Source organism: Cetorhinus maximus, chromosome 2, assembly GCF_964194155.1.
Source record: "Cetorhinus maximus chromosome 2, sCetMax3.hap1.1, whole genome shotgun sequence".
Taxonomy (NCBI): domain Eukaryota; kingdom Metazoa; phylum Chordata; class Chondrichthyes; order Lamniformes; family Cetorhinidae; genus Cetorhinus; species Cetorhinus maximus.
The window spans coordinates 228,349,150-228,365,955 of record NC_135880.1 but is presented as its reverse complement, the minus strand read 5'-3'; the positions used below and the strand labels follow the sequence as shown (position 1 = coordinate 228,365,955).

Genomic DNA, 16,806 nt, shown 5'->3' with positions numbered 1-16,806 from the left:
GTTGTGACGTCATCCTCTCCGGCGCGCTCCCAGGAAGCGCGATCCCGCTGCCGCTGTCGGCAGGAAAACAAACCGGGGCCGGAAGCGGGAGAGTGAGGGTGAGTCTGTACCTGTAAACCGGGCCCAGCCTGGGGTAGCGGCCCATCCCCATCCCCGGGACGGAGCTCAGCTCCCAGGAAGGTGTCGCGGTAACGGGGCGCGGATATTCCAGCAACCTTGACCCAAAGCCCAGGGCCTGCGAAGAGTGGAGCCGCTGGCGGGGGAGGAGGCCCCTGCGGGGGGTGGGGGGGCGGGAGGGGTGGAGAGGTTCCTGTGGGGCGGGGGGAAGGGAGAGGTTCCTGTGGGGCGGGGAGTGGGTTGGGGTTGAGGGGAGGGGAGGGGATTGGGGTTGAGGGGAGGGGATTGGGGTTGAGGGGAGGGGAGGGGGTTGGGGTTGAGGGGAGGGGAGGGGGTTGGGGTGGAGGGGAGGGGGTTGGGGTGGAGGGGAGGGGGTTGGGGTGGAGGGGAGGGGGTTGGGGTGGAGGGGAGGGGGTTGGGGTGGAGGGGAGGGGGTTGGGGTGGAGGGGAGGGGGTTGGGGTGGAGGGGAGGGGGTTGGGGTGGAGGGGAGGGGGTTGGGGTGGAGGGGAGGGGGTTGGGGTGGAGGGGAGGGGGTTGGGGTTGGGGTGGAGGGGGTTGGGGTGGAGGGGAGGGGGTTGGGGTTGGGGTGGAGGGGGGTTGGGGTGGAGGGGAGGGGGTTGGGGTGGGAGGGGAGGGGTTGGGGTTGGGGGGAGGGGGGGTTGGGGTGGAGGGGAGGGGGTTGGGGTTGGGGTGGAGGGGGTTGGGGTGGAGGGGAGGGGGTTGGGGTTGGGGTGGAGGGGGTTGGGGTGGAGGGGAGGGGAGGGGGTTGGGGTGGAGGGGGTTGGGGTGGAGGGGAGGGGGTTGGGGTTGGGGTGGAGGGGGTTGGGGTGGAGGGGGTTGGGGTGGAGGGGAGGGGGTTGGGGTTGGGGTGGAGGGGGTTGGGGTGGAGGGGAGGGGGTTGGGGTGGAGGGGAGGGGGTTGGGGTGGGGTGGAGGGGGTTGGGGTGGAGGGGAGGGGGTTGGGGTTGAGGGGAGGGGAGGGGATTGGGGTTGGGGTTGAGGGGAGGGGATTGGGGTTGGGGTTGAGGGGAGGGGAGGGGGTTGGGGTGGAGGGGAGGGGGTTGGGGTGGAGGGGAGGGGGTTGGGGTGGAGGGGAGGGGGTTGGGGTGGAGGGGAGGGGGTTGGGGTTGGGGTGGAGGGGAGGGGGTTGGGGTGGAGGGGAGGGGGTTGGGGTGGAGGGGAGGGGGTTGGGGGTGGAGGGGAGGGGGTTGGGGTGGAGGGGTTGGGGTTGGGGTTGAGGGGAGGGGGTTGGGGTGGAGGGGAGGGGAGGGGGTTGGGGTGGAGGGGAGGGGGTTGGGGTGGAGGGGAGGGGAGGGGGTTGGGGTGGAGGGGAGGGGGGTTGGGGTGGAGGGGAGGGGGTTGGGGTTGAGGGGAGGGGAGGGGGTTGAGGGGAGGGGGTTGGGGTTGGGGTTGAGGGGAGGGGAGGGGAGGGGGTTGAGGGGAGGGGGTTGGGGTTGAGGGGAGGGGAGGGGGTTGGGGTTGAGGGGAGGGGGTTGGGGTTGAGGGGAGGGGAGGGGGTTGGGGTTGAGGGGAGGGGAGGGGGTTGAGGGAAGGGGAGGGGGTTGAGGGGAGGGGGTTGAGGGGAGGGGGTTGAGGGGAGGGGGTTGAGGGGAGGGGGTTGAGGGGAGGGGGTTGAGGGGAGGGGGTTGAGGGGGTTGGGGTTGAGGGGAGGGGGTTGGGGTTGAGGGGAGGGAGGGAGGGGGTTGAGGGGAGGGGAGGGGGTTGGGGTTGAGGGGAGGGGAGGGGGTTGGGGTTGAGGGGAGGGGAGGGGGTTGGGGTTGAGGGGAGGGGAGGGGAGGGGGTTGGGGTTGAGGGGAGGGGAGGGGAGGGGGTTGGGGTTGGGGTTGAGGGGAGGGGAGGGGAGGGGGTTGGGGTTGAGGGGAGGGGAGGGGGTTGGGGTTGAGGGGAGGGGAGGGGGTTGGGGTTGAGGGGAGGGGAGGGGGTTGAGGGGAGGGAGGGGAGGGGGTTGAGGGGAGGGAGGGAGGGTTGGGGTTGAGGGGAGGGGGTTGAGGGGAGGGGAGGGGGTTGGGGGGGAGGGGAGGGGGTTGGGGTTGAGGGGAGGGGGTTGGGTTGGGGTGAGGGGAGGGGGAGGTTCCTGTGAGGGGGGGGAAGGTTCCTGTGAGGGGGGGGGAAGGTTCCTGTGGGGGGAGGTGGGGGGGTTCCTGTGGGGGGGGTGGCAGGGAGAGTTTCCTGTGGGGGAGGAATGGAGGGAGGGAGAGGTTCCTGTGGGTGGGTGGGTGGGGGGGGTGGAGGGAGGTAGGGGTTCCTTTGTGGGGCGGGGGGGAGAAGTCCTTGCAGCTAGTAGTTGGGGGTGGGAAGAGAGAGAGAGAGAGGCCCATGGTGGGGGGTGTTGGGGGGTGGAGAGAGAGAGGCCCCTGTGGATGGTTGGGAGGAGGAGAGAGAGAGAGGCCCCTGGGGGTGCGTTGGGGGAAGGGGGGAGAGATAGAGAAGCCCCTGCGGGACATTGTGGCGGGTAGGAGGGCATAGAAAGGCCCCTGTGGGACACTGGGGGAAACAGGAGAAGGTGCCTGTGGGGGAAATGGGGGGGAAGAATCCTGCTGGACATGGAGGGGGTGAGGGGACTGCTCCCACGGAGCATGGTGGTGGGAGCGTGGAAGGCCTCTAGGGTCAAGTGGTGAGGGAGAAAAGGAGGGGAGAACCCCGTGGGGCACATGGGGGGGGGGGTGTCAAAACAGGGTGAAGGCCCCCACAGGGTGCGTGGTGGGGGGAGGAACGGGGGGGAATGGGTGGGGAGAGGATGTTGTTTGGTGGGGGCTGAGGGGAGGGTGCCCCACCCTGTGGGGAACCGATGAGAACTCTCCAGTTCTAAAGAAGAGTCATACAGACTCGAAACATTAACTCTGTTCCTCTCTCCACAGATGCTGCCAGACCTGATTTTTTTCCCCCAGCATTTTCTGTTCTTATTTCAGATTTCCAGCATCCTGGTAGTTTCCTGTTTCTTCAACCAATGGAAATTGTTTCTCCTAATCTATCCTTTCAATTTCCCTTAATACCTTGAAAACTTTGATCAAATTACCCCATAACATTATAAATTCCAGGAATACCTGAGCTTGTGTAATGTATCCTCACAGCTGGAGTCCAGGTATCATTCTGGTAAATCTACACTGCACTCCCTTCAAGTCCAATATGCACTTTCTCCCACACCAGTTATCTTTCAGCTGTTCAAGGCCTAGCTGTGGTTTTGCTCCTCGTGATACTTGGTGTTATGTATGGTTACAGTCAGAGCTGGGTGCAAGCAAGATTTGCTACCAGATGTACTTCACATTTATTGCTACTTTTCAATCTGTAGCTTGATGTACTACTTTTTCCTGCTTTTTCACTACTAAAAAATTGCTATAAAACAAAAAGGGTGACTGCGCTTTCTAAGACTGAATGCATAGATAGCATTGACAATTCAGCAGGCTCAATCTATTGCATATTTAAATATATTCTGAAATTTTTATTGCGCTTGACAGACTGCACATATATTGCTAATTAGAAAGGCAAATCTAATCAGACTGTTTACACACATTTCTTAGCATTAGAGAACTGAAGGAGAATAAATGTGCCTTGGGAGGATTGACAAAATCCACTGGTATTTTTTAACTGATTTGCACAGCAAACAAAAAATGTCAATTCAGGATGAGTTTGACATATGTTTAAGGTTTAAAAAACCTCTTCTTTAAGATGGGATTACTTGCATTAGAGGCAGTTCAGAAAATGTTCACTAGATTGAATCTTAGGCTGAAGCTGTTGTCCTTTTGAGGAAAGGTTGGTCCTGTACACATTTTGAGTTTAGGAGAATGAGATGTGATCTTATTGAATCATTTAAGATTCTAAGGGGCTTTGACAGGTGCTGAGAGAATGTTTCCCTGGTAGAGAATCTGGAACTAGGGGGCACAATTTCAGAATAAGGGGTGTCTCATTTAAGACAAAGATGAGACAGAATTTCTTAGAGGGTTGTTAACCTTTAGAATTCTCTACCCTGAGAGCTGTGGAGGCTGGGGCATCGAATATATTCAAGGCTGAGTTAGACAGATTTTTGATTGACAAAGGAATGAAGAGTTATGGGGAACAGGCAGGAAAGTGGAGTTCAGGCCACAATCAGATCAGCCATGATCTTATTGAATGGCGGAACGAAATGGCCTACTCCTGCTCAACAAACTTACTGACTTATCCCTATATAATATAATTGGAATCAGATGTCTTATCGAGAGTGCCGGTCTTGGCTCACTGGTAGCTCAACAAATACTATTCGCCTCAAGACTCAGGGAAGCAGAGTAGCGAATGTAGCATGTGTGCCGGGCAGCAGCAAGAGCCAGGGATTGGAATCCAGAGTGAGATATGGTGTATATGCGAGGAGAGCTGGGCCATGGCGGGCCTATTTTACTCTTGGGGAATTGGATTTGGCAGTTTGCTGGTGGCAGAGCCAGGCCTGGCTTCCATGAAGGTGGGAGGCTGGCGGCCTACCACATGCTCGGGGTGAGGAGAAGCCTGAGAAGTGGGGGTGCGGCAAGTTACAGTGCAGAGGGCGTTTGAAAATGGTAGTTTAATTTAGTGATGAGTTGGGGCTTTATTTAGGAGGTTAAATTGTTGAGATGAGGGTTTTATGGAGGGGATTTAGTGCTGAGGATTTTTTCAGGAGTTTAAATTGTTGAGGGTGAGGGTTTACTGAGGGGGTTACATTGTTGAGGTGGGGGCTTACTGAGGGGTTTAAATTGTGGTGGAGGTTTTTTGGAGGGAATTAAATTGCTGTGGTGGGAGTATACTGAGGGATTCTAGTGTGGGTTTCATTAAGGGGATTTCATTGTTGAGGTGGGGATTTCATTGCTTAGGTGGGGTTTTATTCATGGGGGTATAGTGGTAATATCACTGGACTAGTAATCCAGAGGCCTAGGTTAATGCTCTGGGAAAAGGGATCAAATCTCACCATGGCAGCTCATGAAACTTAAATTCAATCAATAAATCTGGAATGTTAAGCTAATCTCAGTAATGGTGACCATGATGACTATCATTGATTGTTGTATAAAAACCCATCTGATTCACTAATGACCTTTAGGGAAACAAATCTGCCATCCCTACACGGTCTGGCCTACGTGTGACTCCAGACCCACAACAATGCGGTTGACTCTTGCCTCCCCTCTGCAACGGCCCAGCAAGCCACTCAGTTCAAGGGAAATTGGGGATAGACAACAAATGCTCACATCCCATGAAAGAATTTAAAAATTATTGAGGCGGTCTAGTGTTGAGGTGGGGCCTTATCAAATAGGATTAGTAATGAAGTTGTGTTTCGCCAGTTGTTGCTGGGGTGAGGGTGGGGTTGGTTGCTATGGGAAGGGTCATGGGCAACAAGTTTCACCACTGGAACAGCCTCAAGTGGCAGCTTTCTATTGGTATTGTATTCCTTTTTTATTCATATGTGTCTTTGGAGATCTGAATGGACCTGGCTGAGTGACATTTTTAACATCAAGTTTACAGTCTAAGGAAATAAACCCAATGCAAAATCCGTACTGGAGTCCCTTTAACAAAATGGTGCCTAACCAAACAAGCACCTTCCGGTAACTCCTGCAACTGACTAGACCCCAGACATACATGCTTCATCTTTCCTCTGGATATTACGTGGGCAAGAAGGGTTCAGATGTTAGGCAAGTCTGCATTTCCTAAAACCAGGCTTATGCTGTGCAGTAACAAAAAAAAGAGAAATTTTTCAGCATAGACGCTGGAACGTCATAACGCCCTGGTATTCATTCAACACGTGTTGGGTTAGACAGAGATTCACGTCAATGTGCCTTGGTCATTATGGGGTGGGCAAAATCAGGGACAATGGCTCCTTGACTTTGTGCACTGAGTGAGCTCTACATCACCAATATTTTTTTCAGGTGTCATGGCCATTAACATCAACTTCACCTGGTTATCATCAAAAGACGTGACCTGCCTAGCATTCTCCATACCCGCACCTACCACATTGCAGTTTGTGGCGTTGACCACTCTGTTGTCAGCCATGGAGTGAAGGTTCAACCCTGAAAGTTTCACAACTTCAAACACAACAGCCCACCACCACCAATGTCCCTGGTACAAGAAATTATGCTAACTACCAACATTTTGTATTAGCACTCAAGCAGTTGCTACCCACAAGGCTTACCGGGAAATGCAAGATATGCATATTAATGAAACTTGGAAGTCAGTGAGTTCATTCATTTATGACATAGCAACATTTGGTAAAGATGGAGCCCACAATAGACTGGTTTGAAACATACACTGCAGATATGACATCTGTCATTTGAAGCAAAAAGCAGACCCTACGTAATACACAACATAAACCTAGCAGCTAGAACGCTGCATGACTTGAATTTAGCCAAGACATACTGCACAAATAAACATTGGATCAACCTACATGAAGAAATCCAAACTCCCTATGACAATGGAAATTTCTGTGCTATGTGTGATGGGACCAAGAGGTCGTACCATCACCAAAATTGCCCTGCTGAAATCGGATAACAGAAGTAAACAGATTGCAATTTCTGCAATCTGTATAGACTGAAAGTGAAGACAAATATATCATGCCTTAATCAGAGAACTCCTCTACACTGATGCTGGCATAGCAATTCACCTGCAAAGCCACTTTGATTGTTTCTTCCATGCCTGTAACTTGTTCTCACTACAAGTATCAATGAAACAGTGGTTATGGGACATGGTGTCACATCTCTACCATTGCTCGAAATAACACCCTGCTGGGCATTGGAGCCACAATGACCTACCAATCTGTCTCTTGATACAAAACTCAATATACACTTAGGGAAAGCAGCTACCATCTTTGGCCAATTCAGGAAACTTGCATGGAATAACATCAAGCTGATTCTTGGGGCCAAGATGCTGATTAATGAGAAAAGCAGAATACTGCTGATGTTGGAAATCTGAAATTATAACAAGATGCTGGAAATCCTCAACAGACCTGGCAGTATCTGTGGAGGGGGAACAGAATTAGTGGTTCAGGTCAATAAACTTTCGTCTGAACGTCAAATTATTGTCCTGTGAAACATGACAGCCAACAAGAAAGGAAGCTCAACTTTCATTTTCACTGTTTCCAGTGCAGGGAGTTGCCCTGGGAGTCCTCAACAATGACTCTGGACCTCATGAAGTCTCATGGCATCAGGCCAAACATGGGCAAGGAAACCTCTTGCTGATTACCATGTACCACTCTCCCTCAGCTGATGAATCAGTGCTCCTCCATGTTGAACACCACTTGGAGGAAGCACTGAGTGTGGCAAGGGCACAGAATGTACTCTGGGTGAGGGGCTTCAATGTCCATCACCAAGAATGGCTCGGTAGCACCACTGCTGGCCGAGTCCCAAATGACATAGCTGCTAGACTGGGTCTGCGGAAGGTAGTGAGGGAACCAACAAGAGGGAAAAACATACTTGACCTCGTTCTCACCAACCTGCCTGCTGCAGATGCATCTGTCTATGACAGTATCGGTAGGAGTGACCACCGCACAGTCATTGTTGTGACCAAGTCCCGCCTTCACATTGAGGATACCCTCCATCGTTTTGTGTGGCACTGCCACTGTGCTAAATGGTATAAATTTCAAAAGGATCTAGCAACTCAGGACTGGGCATCCATGAGGTGCTGTGGGCCATCATCAGCAGCAGAATTGTATACAACCACAATCTAACCTCATGACCCAGCATACCCTGCATCTACCATTACCATCAAGCCAGGGGATCAACTTTGGTACAATGAAGAGTGCAGGAGGACAGCAGCACCAGGCATACCTAAAAATGAGGTGTCAACCTGGCGAAGCTACAACACAGGTCTACTTGCATACCAAACATAAGTAGCAAGTGATAGGGTTAAACAACCCCACAACCAGTGGATCAGATACAGACTCTGCAGTCCTGCCATGCCCAGTCATGAATGGTGGTGGACAATTAACTCACTGGAGCAGGAGGCTCCACAAATATCCCCATCCTCGATGATGGAAGAGTCCAGCACATCAGTGCAAAATATAAGGCTGAAGCATTTGCTACAATCATCAGCCAGAAGTGTTGATTGGATGATCCATCTCGGCCTCCTCCGGAGGTCCACAGCATCACAGGTGCCAGTCTTAAGCCAATTCAATTCACTCCACGTGATATCAAGGCACTGGATACTTCAAAGGTTATGGGCCCTGACAATATTCCAGCAATAGCACTGAAGACTTGTACTGTAGAACTTGCCGCGCCCCTAGCCAAGCTGTTCCAGTACAGCTACAACACTGGCATCTACTTGGCTATGTGGAAAATTGCCCAGGTACGTCCTGACCACAAAAAGGACAAATCCAACCCGACCAATCCCATCAATCTACTCCCCATCATCGGTAAAGAAACAGAATGGGTCATCAATAGTGCTAACAAGCGGCACTTGCTTCGCAATAAAAGCAAAAAACTGCGGATGCTGGAAATCGAAAACAAAAACAAAAATACCTGGAAAAATTCAGTAGGTCTGGCAGCACCTGGATAGGAGCACAGTTAACGTTTCGAGTCCGAATGACCCTTTGAATGAGATTTGTTGAGTTCAACAATTTTAGGTCATGAGCTCTCTCCTCCATCCCCACCCCCTTTCTGATTTTCCCCCTCCTTTTTGTTTTTTCCAATAATTTATATAGATTTTTCTTTTCCCACCTACTTCCATTATTTTTAAGTGTATTTCCATCCGTTGTTTTATCTCTACCTTTAGCCTATTTGATCCCTTCCCCCCCCCACCCCACCCCATCCCCACTAGGGCTATCTGTACCTTGCTCGTCCTGCTTTCTACCCTTAATTAGCACATTCCTTTAGATAATATTACCACCTTCAACATCTCTTTGTCCTTTTGTCTGTGACATCTTTTGGTTATCTCCACCTATCACTGGCCCTCTAACCAGCTCTTCTTGTCCCACCCCCACCTTAAACCTGATTATATTTCACCTCTCTTCTATTTTTCCTTAGTTCTGTTGAAGGGTCATTCGGACTCGAAACGTTAACTGTGCTCCTATCCGCAGATGCTGCCAGACCTCCTGAGTTTTTCCAGGTATTTTTGTTTTTGTTGTTGCTTCGCAATAACCTGCTCACTGACGCCCAGTTTGGATTCTGCCAGGGCCACTCAGCTCCTGACCTCATTAAAGCCTTGGTTCAAACTTGGACAAAGGAGCTGAACTCCCAAGATGAGGTGAGAGTGACTGCCCTTAACATGAATGCCGCATTTGACCAAGTGGCACCAGTGAACCGTAGCAAAACTGAATCCATTGGGAATCGGGGAAAACTCCCTGCTGGTTGGAGTCATACCTAGCACAAAGGAAGATGGTTGTGGTTGTTGGAGGCCTTTAATTTCAGCTCCAGGACATCGCTGCAGGAGTTCCTCAAGGTAGTAAGCTCAGCCGAACCATTTTCAGCTACTTCATCTTCCTTCCTTCCATCATAAGGTCAGAAGCGGGAATTTTGTTGATGATTGCACAATGTTCTCTATTTGCAACTCCTCACACTGAAGCAGTCCATGTCCAAATGCTACAAGAACTGGACAATATCCAGGCTTGGGCTGACAAGTGGCAAGTAACAGTCACGCCACACAGATGCCAGGCAATGACCATCTCCAACAAGAGAGAACCGAATCATCGCCCCCTGATGCTTCATGGCATTACCATCACTGAATCCCCTACTATCAACATCCTGAGGGGTTACTGTTGACCAAAAACTGAACTGGACTAGCCATATACTGTGGCTACAAGAGCAGGTCAGATGCTAGGAATCCTGCAACGAGTAACCCACCTTCTGACTCCCCAAAGCCTGTCCACCATCTACAAGGCACAAGTCAGGAGTGTGATGGAATACTCCACACTTGCCTGGATGAATGTAGCTCCCACAGCACTCGAAGCTTGGCACCATCCAGGACAAGGAAGCCCGCTTGATTGGCACCACATCCACAAACATTCACTCCCACCTCCACTGACGCCGAGCAGCAGTGTGTACCATCTACAAGATGCACTGCAGGAACTCACCAAGGATCCTTAGACAGCACCTTCCAAACCCACTACCATCTAGAAGGACAAGGGCAACAGATAGCTGGGAACACCATCACCTGGAACTTCCCCTCCAAGTCACTCACTATCCTGACTTGGAAACATTTCGCCATTCCTTAACAGTCGCAGGGTCAAAATCCTGGAACTACCTCCCTAAGAGCACTGTGGGTGTACCTACACCACATGGACTGCAACGGTTCAAGCAGGCAGCTCACCACTACATTCTCAAGGGCAACTAGGGATGGGCAATAAATGCTGGCCTAGCCAACGAAGCCCACATACCATGAATGAATTTTTAAAAATTTCGGCATCTCACAAAGGACAAAATCATGAATGCGGCAGTCTCCTCAATGGCAAATTTCCCAAGTATGTTGCACTCTTTAAGCGGAGGTGACTTAGCTGGCTCAGGCACGTATGGAGGATGGACTTATTCTCAAAGATTTTCTGTGTGGTGTGATAGCTGGAGCCAGAAGACCAGAGGGATGTCTAAAGCTCCACTTCAATGATGCTTGCAAGTGTGACATGAAGGCCCTAAAACATTGATTTTTGTGCTAGCCAATGACCAAGGAAAATGGCAGCATCACTTGTGGGCCAGCATATGCCACCATTATGATCGGTAGCTTGGCAACATACACCAATGCTAAAAAAGACAACCCACAGTTACACCTGATCACCACTTCACATGTGGCACTTGTGACATAACCAGCCTCATACCAATTGGTCTCTTCAGCCACACACCACATGAAGTTACGCAATCCCCGAAGGATTTGCTGCATGTCCACCATCTTTATTAGACGGAAGGATGTCAACGACGATGACAAATCACTGTACACTCAAAGCTCATTAGCTGTGAGCCTGTGGGTCTCTCTCTTGAAATGAGAAAGTTAAGGGGAGATCTAATAGAGGTCTTTAAAATCATGGCAGTTATTTTTAGGCAGAGTTTTTCCATTTGTAGGGAAAGGCAAAAGTAGATGTCATCAGTATAAGATGGCCATCAAGATGATAAACAGTGAATTCAGGAGAAACTTCTTCACCCAAAGAGTAGTGAGAAATTGGTACTCGCTACCAGAAAGTATATACTATAGGGAATAGTATAGATGAATTTAAAGGAAGTTAGATAAACAAATGAGAGAATAGAGGGTTATGTTGATAGAGAAGGAAGGATGGGAAGAGGCTCAAGTGTTGCATAATCACTAACAAGGCAGTTTATGCCATGTAATTCTGTGTAATGTGATAAGTGTTATAAATGCAAATTATTTTTCTCTCCAAAAAGCTGAACAAGGTGTAGGTCCCTCATTATCACAGAAGTAACAGTTGTACATTTTAGAATTTCAAGAAATATCTTCCCTGAAAGATTAAGGCGTCTGTTGTGTTTCAGATGATGTGTTTCCCCACAATTTTATGTTTTTGTTTCTGATTTCCAGCATCTGCAGTTCTAAATGTTGTTCCAATGTTGAAAGCTATAGATTTGCATGGCTGTACATTTCTTGCTATTGAAGTAGGGTAACTAATGTATGGTCACCTCATATCAGCTCCTTCTGTCGTCTAGGACTCCCTTGTCAGAGCTCAGGTGCACCTGATTTTGGTAGTATCTGATTATTTTCAAGACCGTATCAGTACTCCAAGTTAGTGGTTTCTGTTTGCACACATTTTATTGTAATGAAATTTTTTCAGTATGCAAACTCTTCTACTGAACGTTTATAATATATTGAACGCATCCTACCTTAGGGTTAATAGGCAAATGTGAAATTCATTTTCAAGGTAAACAATTCCTTTAGTAATTTATGGCTTAAAATATTAAATGAAAGTGGACTGACTGCAAGAAATAGTTTCAGATTTTTTTTTACTTTCTACAGTGAAATAAATTGTTAACATTTATATTGCTTGTTTAAAATCATAAAAAGTTCCCATTCAATATGCATGGTCAAAATAAAATTTACCCAGTGACACCCAGTTGCTTTTATTAAGGGATCCTGCAGCATGCTAAAGAGAGAACACAATCAGCATTATGGCTAAGTATCCGCACTGTATAGACTGTGGTTAGAAATTCTGCGCTTAATCTCCAATTTAATGCCTTTGAGTTCAAAGAACAGATTGCATGACTTTTAATATTTTGAATTGATGAATAGTGCTTACACCCAGTCACAAATATGACAGATCAATATGCAGCGTTTTAAATATTAAATTGGTAATTTTGGCTCTAAATTGTGCCTCTGTTCCATTAATCAGTTTAGACAGAAATATCTTTAACGGTGTCTCTTGTATCTTTACAATCTGCAGATTACTGTTTCCATTTAGAAGATGAGTCATACCCGTGGACGTAGTTTTGTTGAGGTTATTTGTGAGAAGTACAGCCCAGAAAACTTCCCATATCGACGAGGAATGGGCATTGGCATCCACATCTCTGCAGGGCCACAGGGCTCACCCTTGAAAGGTAAATGAAACTTTATATTTGCTCTCAAACCCACCTCAGTTGCCTACTTGCTAGCTGTGACCAGTTTGCTACTATTGAAATCCAGAAACTAAAAAAGTGGGGTTGGGATAGTAAATCCCATGGGATTTCTCACTCATTTTAACCCATCCCAAACTTTTTGACTGCCTACATAATGTATTGGCATTGAAAAATGTGCTTTCTGAAATGTAAATAAATAAATGCACCTGCTCATGTGCTGATACCTTAGCATTGGTCCCTTGCATCTCTTATGTACTTTCTGGTTGTCAGCATTGTTGTAATAAGCTTGAAATAACAAGTAATTCTCTTGCTGGCAGCTTCTGCTGATATTTGAAGGCAAGTGAAACTTTCAAGTTGCTTTACTTTCCCGTTCATTGCTTTCCCACACAAGTAGCGAATAAGGATAGGTGTATCATCTCACTAATAATCTGTTTCTACTGGTTGTTTGCATTCATTTCTGTTCAGAATTAATCTGAATTGATTTATTTATTTCATTCCCTTTAGCACGTCTGAATCTCCCAACTATACTTGTGCTGGATAGTTGTGGTATTACCACAGCTGGAAGGGAAAGTGATATTGCTGCCTTCTGCTCGCATGTCTCTGAACTCGACCTGTCTGATAACAATCTACAAGACTGGTACGAGGTAAATAGGTTATGAACCAAGAATTACTAAGCACAAATGGTAGGTTCGACACACCATGTCTAAATGCTGCTGTATCACTCATAGACTATTTTCCTAGAAAGTTACCAGTGCACTTAAAAATTTTAGTCCTGAAATTAATCATCTTTTCCTTTCCCCTGTTTTTTTTTCACTCTAGCTCTGTTTTTGTTGTTTATTTTTCCATGCTTCCCTCCTTTCCTACAGACACGGGCTCCTTGGTGGTATGTAATTCCAAGGCAATAGTTGTCATACAAAACAGAAAATATTGGAAAAAGCAGCAAATCAGTCAGCATTTGTGGAAAAAAATCAGCAAGCTAATATTTTGAATGCGGATTCCCTTCTTCAGAACTTGTTTTCACCTGGTGCCTTGTCCCAATAATCATCGTTTATGAGACTGTCGGCCAGCTACCTGACAGCACAGTGGCATCACAAATAAGCTCAATTCTGTCTTCATTTAATGTTCATACAAACCCTCCCAGCAGCAATCACTGGATATGATTAGAAGCAGGAACTTTGAGATTTTTCTCTTCAAACTCAGGCGCTGAGGCCAATTATATTAACCCTATCAGCATCTTTCAAACCAACTAACTTGCTACAGACCAGAAACTGAACCAGGAACCTAGCTGGTCTGTAAGACTGAATACAGACCTGTTCATTGCGTTAACCTACTGAAGCATCGAGGAACTTACGCATAAGATAAAGTTTTTGTCATCCCCAGGCTCAACTTTTCTGATGGACTCCTTCCTAGTTTCTTAAACTGTACTGGAAATAAACTCCTTTACCTTGTTCCTTTTTCATTCCCTTTCCTTGTCAGAGCTTTCGGCTGTCTTAGCCCTATGGAAGTCCCTCTCAACCATCCATGTTGTCACCCATCTTCCCACATTTAAGCTCAAAGCCTCCATTTTGAACGTGTTTAACTTCTTCCAGTCCATCACAATTTGTAGATTATTGGCACTGACTCAACACTGGCTGACTCATAGGAAGTGAAATGCAGATAACCTTTTATAACATGTAATACAATCAAAAGCAATATTAACTCTTAAGGTTCAAAAGCTGTTTTCAGGCTTGGCTGCTGACCATACTCTAGTGCAATCAAGAGACCAATTACATTCTGTAAAGCAGTCATTAGAAAAAGCATATGCGGAGTTATAAAAAGGCGAGGACAAAGTGCAAATAAACAAAAGAAGTTGGAATGTCACATGAAATTTAGACCCTCTGCATTACCCTTTCTTTCTTGCTCTTGGTAGTTGGGTCTCTGGTCATTCAGTGGCCAATACAAATATATTATTGTTTTCAACAAAAATGTCTAGTGCCACTACAAGTGAGACAAAATGTCTAACCGACCTTTGCAAAAACTTTTAAAAACTGAAGTGTATAAGCCAGCCTTTGCTTACTAGTAAGGAGTACTGGAGCATAAAATATTTAAGTGAAAGAAATGTTTGCTAATCACATTTTCCAATGTTTAAAACTTTTAAAAATTTGGTGTAGATATTTGCATCATGTTCTTAGCCTGTATTAAACTAAAAAGCAATTGAAAATCCAAAAGAATGAGGCAATTCCAGACAGAAGCTTACTGTCTCTTCTAGCTAGACATCACAAAGGACTTACAACCAAAATATCACGAAACTCAAAGTCAGACTGCTGCTGATCCCTTTTAGGACAGTGCCATCAGACCAATAATGCAAAACCTCACTGGGTGGCTGATGAAAGAGATCCTGGCCAAGAAGTGTCATTGGTGACTACTAAATATTGCTGAAAAAAGAGACCTGTCGAAGCTTTTCATCTTGTACTTATCAAGATACTTTGTGACAATACCAATATAAGGGGAAAACAACAATTTACGCGTATGTGACAAGAGTGCTGATTGGTTGGTAAGTGGACTCTGGTAGAGGCATTGCCATGGAGAATGCCGTGGAATCACCACCTGTGGAGAGTGACAGTTAATTGCCAAGCATTGTTTGAAATTTAAACCAGGCAGCTTGACCCTGAGGAATACGCCAGCAAATGGCTGTCACTTATTTTGTTTAGCTGAAACGGGCGCAGTGTGACTGCATAGTGTGACCGACAGTGTGGTACATTTGCATGTACTGGAAGCTACATATATTAACACACAAGATCCTGCTCTTTGCAGGCAAAAAGAACATGTACACACATTGTACCTTTTTCAGCTAAACAAAATAAGTGGCAGCCATTCTTTGCCAACCAATCAGCACCCCCTTCACATACAGTATAAATTGTTACATCGATGATTACTTCGGTGCGGCTTCATGCTCTCGTCTGGACTTGGAAAAATTTATTAATTTTGCTTCCAATCTCCACCCCTCCATCATTTTCACATGGTCCATCTCTGACACTTCCCTTCCCTTCCTTGACCTCTCTGTCTCAATTTCTGATGATAGACTGTCCACCAATATCCATTACAAGCCTACCGACTCCCACAGCTACCTCGACTACAGCTCCTCACACCCTGCCTCCTGTAAGGACTCCATCCCATTCTCTCAGTTCCTTCGCCTCCGTCGCATCTGTTCTGATGACGCTACCTGCAAAAACAGTTCCTCTGACATGTCCTCCTTCTTCCTTAACCGAGGTTTTCCACCCACGGTGGTTGACAGGGCCCTCAACCGTGTCCGGCCCATCTCCCGCGCATCCGCCCTCACGCCTTCTCCTCCTTCCCAGAAACATGATAGGGTCCCCCTTGTCCTCACTTATCACCCCACCAGCCTCCGCATTCAAAGGATCATCCACCGCCATTTCCGCCAACTCCAGCATGATGCCACCACCAAACACATCTTCCCTTCACCCCCTCTGGCGGCATTCCGCAGGGATCGTTCCCTCCGGGACACCCTGGTCCACTCCTCCATCACTCCCTACTCCTCAACCCCCACCTATGGCACCTCCCCATGCCCACGCAGAAGATGCAACACCTGCCCCTTCACTTCCTCTCTCCTCACTGTCCAAGGGCCCAAACACTCCTTTCAAGTGAAACAGCATTTCACTTGCATTTCCCCTAACTTAGTCTACTGCGTTCGTTGCTCCCAATGAGGTCTCCTCTACATTGGAGAGACCAAACGCAAACTGGGCGACCGCCTTGCAGAACACCTGCGGTCTGTCCGCAAGAAAGACCCAAACCTCCCTGTCGCTTGCCATTTTAACACTCCACCCTGCCCTCTTGCCCACATGTCTGTCCTTGGCTTGCTGCATTGTTCCAGTGAAGCCCAACGCAAACTGGAGGAACAGCACCTCATCTTCCGACTAGGCACTTTACAGCCTTCCGGGCTGAATATTGAATTCAACAACTTTAGATCTTAAACTCCCTCTCCCCATCCCCACCCTGTTTCTTCCCCCTACCTTTTGTTTTTTTTTTCAATAACTTATATAGATTTTTCTTTTTCCACCTATTTCCATTATTTTTAAATCTACAACTAATACCTTGTCAGTCTTTCCACCCCACCCCCACTAGAGCTGTACCTTGAGTGTCCTGCCATCCATTCTTAATTAGCACATTTTCTTAGACAATATCACCACCTTCAACACCTCTTTGA

At 47.8% G+C, this 16,806-nt stretch overlaps 1 protein-coding gene across 1 annotated transcript in view; it reads left to right on the top strand.

The window, feature by feature from the left end:
* Nucleotides 1-8: 8 nt before the first annotated feature.
* Nucleotides 9-16,806, top strand: part of LOC144671680 (tubulin-specific chaperone cofactor E-like protein) — a 59,537-nt gene continuing 42,739 nt past the window's right edge. The window contains exons 1-3 of the mRNA XM_078533696.1: nt 9-98; nt 12,431-12,584; nt 13,107-13,246. Coding sequence (XP_078389822.1) covers nt 12,452-12,584; nt 13,107-13,246 — 273 coding nt within the window. The 5' untranslated portion in view covers nt 9-98; nt 12,431-12,451. The remainder of the gene's footprint in view (nt 99-12,430; nt 12,585-13,106; nt 13,247-16,806) is intronic.